Source organism: Macaca mulatta, chromosome 19 (genome assembly GCF_049350105.2).
Source record: "Macaca mulatta isolate MMU2019108-1 chromosome 19, T2T-MMU8v2.0, whole genome shotgun sequence".
Taxonomy (NCBI): domain Eukaryota; kingdom Metazoa; phylum Chordata; class Mammalia; order Primates; family Cercopithecidae; genus Macaca; species Macaca mulatta.
Window position 1 is genome coordinate 10,137,531 of NC_133424.1, and position 7,893 is coordinate 10,145,423.

Genomic DNA, 7,893 nt, shown 5'->3' on the forward strand with positions numbered 1-7,893 from the left:
AGTGGCTTCCCATGAAAATGCACTGATTTCATTTTCTCTATCACTAATAGCTTTAGGTAATTTGTGATCTGTGTCTGATCTTGTGTATAGGTTTCAAGGGTCACTTCCGTATAGGGCATGGACTATGCTTTTTGGTCTTTGTGAAAGAAAGAACTCAGCTCTGATTGTTTCGCTGTTCCTAAAGCTGCACTTGACTATTTTAGCAGTCCTTTAATTAAAGTCAAGTATGGCAGTCAGTTTTGTGGAATATTTAATTCTCACACATTTCTCCCACATCCTCTCTTTCTGCACGAGCAGGGTATCAGCTCTGCAGACACAGTCTGATCTCCAAGGTGGATCAAGAAGAGCTGAAGACAGATGAAAGAGGAATTCTACAAGGTGACTGTGCAGGTGAGCCCTGGGCAGAACAGAGTACGGCCTTGGCCATTGAGGGTTGGTACATTTGGGAATGTCACTCAGTGCAGGAAAAGAAATCTGAGGCCATTACATGAGCTTCCTTCCTGTTTCACCATCTGTCCAATCATTCATGTGTTAATTTGGTCTCTGAGAAAAGTTTTAACCCCTCCTTAAATGTAACATTTCCATGAATGCCTTTTGTTTAGTTCTCCCTATTTTCCAGATAATACTTATTTCCCAACCTCCACAATCCTTTCCAACTAAAATACCTCCCATTTCTACTGCTTGTTCCTATCACTGGTGAATCACTGGTTGTGTCTTCTCTCTCACATTTCTCTACTTGCAAGATACTATTTGAAAACAAATCTATAGGGTCTCGCTTCCTTTTTCTTTCATCTCAACCTTTTCTCCCAATAATTATAAAAATTTTCCTGTGCTATTTCAGACTGGGAAACTCGACTTAAATCAAAAGATGCAATTGCTGTGCAGAACATTCCTGGGGGAAAAACATCCAATGGCATAAACATGGTAAGACTTACTAGGAATTATTCCTGGTCTTTGTAGAAGTCTGGGAATTTCAATGAGTTAAAACATCAGCACCCAAAGCAGGGGTAAGAAGAGTTCAAGCACCAAGCTTTCACCAGAAAGCTATCTCAGGAGAGAGTTCATTTTCATGAAATTGGAGAAATGTGTAAACCTAGGTTAACACTTGCTGGCTCACAGAGAATAACCACAAGTAAACATTTACTTAAATATGATTTTAGTGTTAAGTATTTAGTACATAATTCATTCATTCTTCACTCAGTATTAGAAAAACTATATTAAAGAAGCCCTTTGCTGGGAAGGAATAGAGCCTTGGATAGAGGACTAGGCTTATTCAACTCAAAAAAGCTAATAGGGCAAAAGTCATGTGCACATACTGAAAATGGTAAACATGTCAGTTATGATCATGTGCTTCCTATATATGGCAGAACCCTCATGGAAGAGAATTCCTGTGAATAAGGTGAAAGTGAAAAAGCCTTTAGTCACCACTTACTCCCTTTTCAATAGGCAGAAAATCAACCTGGTAAGAACTCCCTGGAGTGTAACCATTGTGGGAAATTCAGAAAGAACACTCTCTTTATTTGTACAAGATATTGCAAGGGAGAGAAATGCTATAAATATACAGAGTATGGCAAAGTCTTCAACCATCCCTCAACTCTTAGGAGTCATGTGAGCATTCACATTGGAGAGAACACTCTTGAATTTACTGATTGTGGAAAAGCTTTCAATCAAGAGTCATCCCTTGGGAAACACTTAAGAACTCCCACAGGAGAGAAGTGTCATGAGTATGATCAATGTGATATGTCCTTCAGCCTACACTCTTCCTGCTCAGTACATGAGCAAATACCTACTGGAGAGAAAGGCGATGAATGCAGTGACTATGGCAAAAGATCTCCCCTTAGTGTCCACAGAAAAACTGGTAGTGTGGAGGAGGGTCTGGAATGTAATGAACATGAGAAAACTTTCACTGACCCTTTGTCCCTTCAGAACTGTGTCAGAACTCACACTGGAGAGATGCCCTATGAATGCAGTGACTGTGGGAAAGCCTTCATTTTTCGGTCTTCCCTTAAGAAACACACGAGATCTCATACTGGAGAGAAGCCTTATGAGTGTGATCACTGTGGAAAATCCTTTAGCCAGAGCTCTCATCTGAATGTGCACAAAAGAACTCACACTGGAGAGAAACCCTATGACTGTAAAGAATGTGGGAAGGCTTTCACTGTTCCTTCATCCCTTCAGAAACATGTGAGAACCCACACTGGAGAGAAACCGTATGAATGCAGTGACTGTGGAAAAGCCTTCATTGATCAGTCATCCCTTAAGAAACACACACGCTCTCACACTGGAGAGAAGCCTTATGAGTGTAACCAGTGTGGAAAATCCTTCAGCACAGGCTCTTACCTTATTGTGCACAAGAGAACTCACACTGGTGAGAAAACCTATGAGTGTAAAGAATGTGGGAAGGCCTTTAGGAATTCCTCTTGCCTGAGGGTACACGTGAGAACTCACACTGGAGAGAAGCCTTATAAATGTATTCAGTGTGAAAAAGCCTTTAGCACAAGCACTAACCTTATAATGCACAAGCGAATCCACACTGGCCAGGAACTCCATGAATGAAATGACGACAGGAAAGTGTTTGTTGCCCCTCATGCCTCCTTTCTCACTTTAGAACATACATTGCAGAGAAGCCCTGTTATGGCCACATGGAAACAGCCTTCTGGCCCAACTCTGGCTGGCTGTTACACTGGGACAAACCTTAAAATGTTATAGTGCTGATTGTTTTTGTCAGTGAGTATTTCATTCTTATATGTGTCACAACTTATGTAGATCTTATAGTTACCTTTTCAGTTTAATTCCATTGTGAACAGAATACATGGTCTTCAATATGTAGATTCTTTGTGATACAGATTTGAACATAATTGCTGGACACGGATGTACTGAGGCAGACAGAACTAGTTGCTGTCTCAATATCCATTCCTCCCTTCTTTAAGTAATAAAATTTACTATTTAGTTCAACCTGGCAATGTGGACAGTTTTCACCCAGCTTTCCTTACAGCTTTCCTTACAAATGTGTCCACATCCCTAGCCCATGCAAAGTAGGCAGAAGTCACTGGATACAGCTTCTGAGGAAGCTCATGGAAATGGGAATATCTCATCTGGCGTTTTTTTTCTTAACTATTTACCCTCTGTCTTATCCCTTATTTCCTAGAAAATATATACACCAAAAGGAGGCCAGAGAAAAGATACTAAATGAAACAACAGGGGAGATGCAATATTATCTAGTTGCACTAATCCTGTATTGCTTAACTGCCATGTGGTTTAAACCACTCTTGTGGGAAGTTCCTCTTTCAGCTGATTTCAGTCCCAACTGTTATGTCTGTGTTTTCTAAGGCAGAAGGATCACTTAAGCCTAGGAGCTTAAAATCAGCCTAGGCAACACAGACCCCATCTCTACCAAAAAAAAGAATAATTAGCTGGGTACCGGCTGCACACCTGTAGCCTCAGCTATTCTGGAGGCCAGAGGCAGGAAGATCATTTGAGCCCAGAAGTTGAGGATGCAATAAACCATGTTTGCACCATTGTACTCCAGCCTGGAAAAGAGTGTGAGACCCCAACTCTTTAAAAAAAAAAAAAAAAAAGTCATCTATTTACAAACTTTGTCTTCTGATCTCTATAATCGAGAGTGGTATTGTGTCCGGAATTGGTGGGTTCTTGGTCTCACTGACTTCAAGAATGAAGCTACAGACCCTCATGGTGAGTGTTACAGTTCTTAAAGATGGTGTGTCCGCAGTTTCTTCCTTCTGGTGGGTTCATGGCCTTGCTGGCTTCAGGAGTGAAGCTGAAGACCTTCGCGGTGAGTGTGGCAGCTCTTAAAGGTGGCACGTCTGGAGTTGTTCGTTCTTCCTGGTGGGTTCCTGGTCTCACTGGCTTCAGGAGTGAAGCTGCATACCTTCAAGGTGAGTGTTACAGCTCATAAAGGCAGCGTGGACCCAAAGAGTGAGTGGCAGCAAGATTTATTGCAAAGAGTGGAAGAACAAAGCTTCCAGTGTGGAAGGGGACCTGAGCAGGTTGCCGCTGGCTGGCTCAGGCAGCCTGCTTTTATTCCCTTATCTGACCCCACCCACATCCTGCTGATTGGTCCACTTTACAGAGAGCTGATTGGACTGTTTTGACAGGGTACTCATTGGTATGTTTACAATCCCTGAGCTAGACACAGAGTGTTGATTGGTGCATTTACAATCCTTTAGCTAGACATAAAAGTTCTCCAAGGCCCCACTAGACTCAGGAGCCTAGCTGGCTTCACTTAGTGGATCCCATGCTGGGGCTGCAGGTGGAGCTGGCAGGTGCCAGTCCTGCGCCATGCACCCATACTCCTCAGCCCCTGGGTGGTTGATGGGACCGAGCACCGTGGAGCAGCAGTCAGCGTTGGTCAGGGAGGCTCGGGCTGCACAGGAGCCCACCGTGGAGTGGTTGGGGCATGGCGGGCTGTAAGTCCCGAGCCCTGCCGCACGGGGAGACAGCTTAGGCCCAGCGGGCTGGCACTGCTGGGGGACTGGGTGCACCCACCACAGCTGCTGGCCTCGGTGCTAAGCCCCTCACTGCCCTGGGCCAGCAGAGTCCATGCCTGCGGGAACTCGCACTGGACTATGAGTACTGCGCACAGCCCTGGTTCCCACCTGCACCTCTCCCTCCACACCTCCCCACAAGCAGAGGGAGCTGGCTCCGGCCTCAGCCAGCCCAGAGAGGGTCTCCCACAGTGCAGTGGCGGGCTTAAGGGCTCCTCAAGTGCCGCCAGAGTGGACGCCGAGGCCGAGTAGGCACTGAGAGTGAGGGCTGCTGGTACATCGTCACCTCTCAGTATGTTAAGACATCATACTATAACCATGGTTTTTCTAAATTTTTTTGTTTTTGAGACGTAGTCTTGCTGTGTTGCCCAGGCTGGAGTACAGTGGTGTGATCTCAGCTCACTGCAACCTCTGCCTTCCGAGTTCAAGTGATTTCTCGTGTCTCATTCTCCCAAATAGCTGGGATTACAGACACATGCTACCACGCCTGGCTACCTTTTTGTATTTTTAGTAGAGGCAAGGTTTCACCATGTTGGCCAGGTTGGTTTCGAACTCCTGATCTCAAGTGATCACCTGCCTTGGCCTCCCAGAGTGCTGGTATTACAAGTGTGAGCCACTGCACCCAGCCAAATTGTTTTTTTTTAAATTTATCTTTCTAGGCCAGTACAGTGGTGCATGTCTGGAATCCCAGCACTTTGGGAGCAGAAGACAGTCAGATCACTTGAGCTTACCAGTTCAAGCCCAGCCAATGAGTTGAAACTCCATCTCTACAAAAAATACACACACACACACACAAATTAGCCAGGTATAGTAGTGTGCTACTCAGCAGGCTGAGGTTGAGAGGATCACCTGAGCCCAGGAGGCAGAGGTAGCAGTGAGTCGAGATCATGCCACTGCATTTCTGCCTGGGCCACAGCGAGACTATCTCAGGAAAAAATAAAAATCTGTTTCTCATTTTTTGGGGGCATTACAATTGGGTACAAATAGGTTTACTCATTTTATGTTTCTGGCAAATTGTCCTATTATTCTTATCTAGTATCCATAGATTTCCCGTAATAATTTTCATTAATTTACTTGATATAAATGTGAGCTACTGACTTAGAAATGCCATTTTCTCAAACTGTAAGGACAACCAGGAGCAACTTTTTCTCAGCGTTACATCAGTTACACTGTTGCTTACAATAGCATCCACCAGCTATGGTCATCTTTACATCCCACAACTTGTCCTCTCTTATTGATGCCTTTATGAGTTCTTTCATAAGACATAGGTGAGTAAGATGTTTGCTGGGGAATAGACCCAAACATTCAGGCTAACCATCTGAAGTTTCTCGGGGTTTAGTTGTCTGGAGCTTGCCAAGATATTCCCTCTAAAGTGAAAGGAAAATTGCTGCAATTTGTGCTACTAACAACAAATAGCACAATGCTTAGTAAGTTTTTTTGGTTTCTGGAGGCACTATATTGACACATCCGACCCATCTGCAGATGACTCTATTAGTGAAGTCTCTACCCTACAGAAAAGAAGCAATATGACAACACTTTGAGAATTTGGAGAAACAACACATTATGGGCCAGGCATGGTGGCTCACGCCTGTAATCCCAGCACTTTGGGAGGCCGAGGTGGATGGATCACCTGAGGTCGGGAGTTGGAGACTAGCCTGACCAACATGGAGAAAACCTGTCTTTACCAAAAATAAAAAATTAGCTGGGGATGGTGGCGCATGCCTATAGTCCCAGCTACTTGGGAGGCTGAGGCAGGAGAATCACTTGAACCCGGGAGGTGGAGGTTGTAGTGAGCTGAGATTGCGCCACTGCACTCCAGCCTGGGCAACAAGAGTGAAACCCCATTTCAAAAGAGAAAAACAACACATTCTGGCAATATATGAGGGCAGGATAACAAACTCAGACAAGGACAGAATAAAGCCTGAAAACTTTCAAAAATAGTTTACAAGATAGAGGGAAACTTTCTGTTTTGAGATGGAGTGTTGCTCTGTTGCCAGGCTAGAGTGCAGTGGCGTGATCTCAGCTCACTGCAACCTCCGCCTCCTGGGTTCAAGTAATTCTCCTGCCTCAGCCTCCAAGTAGCTGGGACTACAGGCATGCGCCACCACACCCAGCTAGTTAGAGATGGGGTTTCACCATGTTGGCCAGGATGGTCTCGATCTCTTGACCTCATGATCTGCCCGCCTCAGCCTCCCAAAGTGCTGAGATTAAAAGTGTGAGCCACCATGCGTGGCTGAAACGGGGTATTTAAAAAAAAAAAAGAAATCAAATTTAAATTTATCCAGAAATGCAAAGTTGGTTATACATTAGAAAAATCAATAATACAATTCACTTTTAAAGTAGGCTTATTATCATTCACTCATACTAATAATTACTAGGCACCTAAAATGAATGAGGCAGTGTTCAAAGCATTTAACATATTATTGAAAAAACAGGATTATCTCAGTAAATATAGAAAAAGCTATAAAGAGGTATTACTGAGAAAAATCTTTCAAAATATAAACACTATATAAAAATGCAAAAGTAAACAATAGTGGAAAATGAGTTTAAAATCAGGAAGATAATGGTATCCACTATTAAAAACACTACTTAGTATTTTACTGGAATCTTAAGTGAGGCAGGCTAATAAAAGATATTTTAAAACCTAAGGACCAGAAAAGTAGAAGTAAATCTGTCATTTATAATATTACCTTAATGGAAACTTTCAAAGGATGTATATGTAAATTATTAGAATTAATGAAAATGTTTAGTATCTTAAAGGTAAACTTGGAACTTAGGAATAGAAAAATTTAGAGGGTGATACCATTTATGAGAGCAACAATAGTATAACATACGGAAGAATAAATTTAAAACTTACCAAAATTGTTTTGAAGACAGTACTGAAAACATTAAAATGACCTAAACAAATTTGAGACATTCATAGGCCAAATTCTGAAAAGACTGAATTCTCCCAAACTGATTTAGATTCCAAAAGTTCCAAAGTTATACAGCTCCACTTCCAGATTGGCTGTAGACATTTACAGGAACCCACATTCATAGTGAATTAACATCTTCAAAGACCCTGGAAATCTGTGGACAAAAAAAGGAGTGAGAGAATTAAATGCCAGAGGATGAGCTCCTCCTAGAAGAGCAGAAATCAGTGGCTGGTTTCTTCCCTGAAGGCATTTTCCTGGTCTAGGAGCAGATTGGTGGAGAGCCAGGCCTGCCACAGGCAGAGGAACTTTATTGGAATATGGAGAGACCAGGGAGACAGTATAATGGTCACAAGGCTAGTGTGACACTATAACATAAAACGGACTGTCTTTACCAGTGCTGCATGTCCCTATGATGATTTGCTGAGTGCATAGCAACAGCTGGTGTTGGGCACTAACCAGGAAAAAAATGGATA

At 43.1% G+C, this 7,893-nt stretch overlaps 1 protein-coding gene across 8 annotated transcripts in view; it reads left to right on the plus strand.

The window, feature by feature from the left end:
• The window catches only part of ZNF177 (zinc finger protein 177), a 30,098-nt gene extending 27,143 nt beyond the window's left edge, over nucleotides 1–2,955 (plus strand). For 5 of the 8 annotated variants that reach the window (XM_077976329.1, XM_077976330.1, XM_077976332.1 and 2 more), the window contains 3 exons: nucleotides 298–390; nucleotides 842–924; nucleotides 1,447–2,955. In XM_077976329.1, coding sequence (XP_077832455.1) covers nucleotides 298–390; nucleotides 842–924; nucleotides 1,447–2,556 — 1,286 coding nt within the window. In that variant the 3' untranslated portion in view covers nucleotides 2,557–2,955. 8 annotated transcript variants of the gene reach the window in all.
• The last annotated feature ends 4,938 nt before the right edge of the window (nucleotides 2,956–7,893 follow it).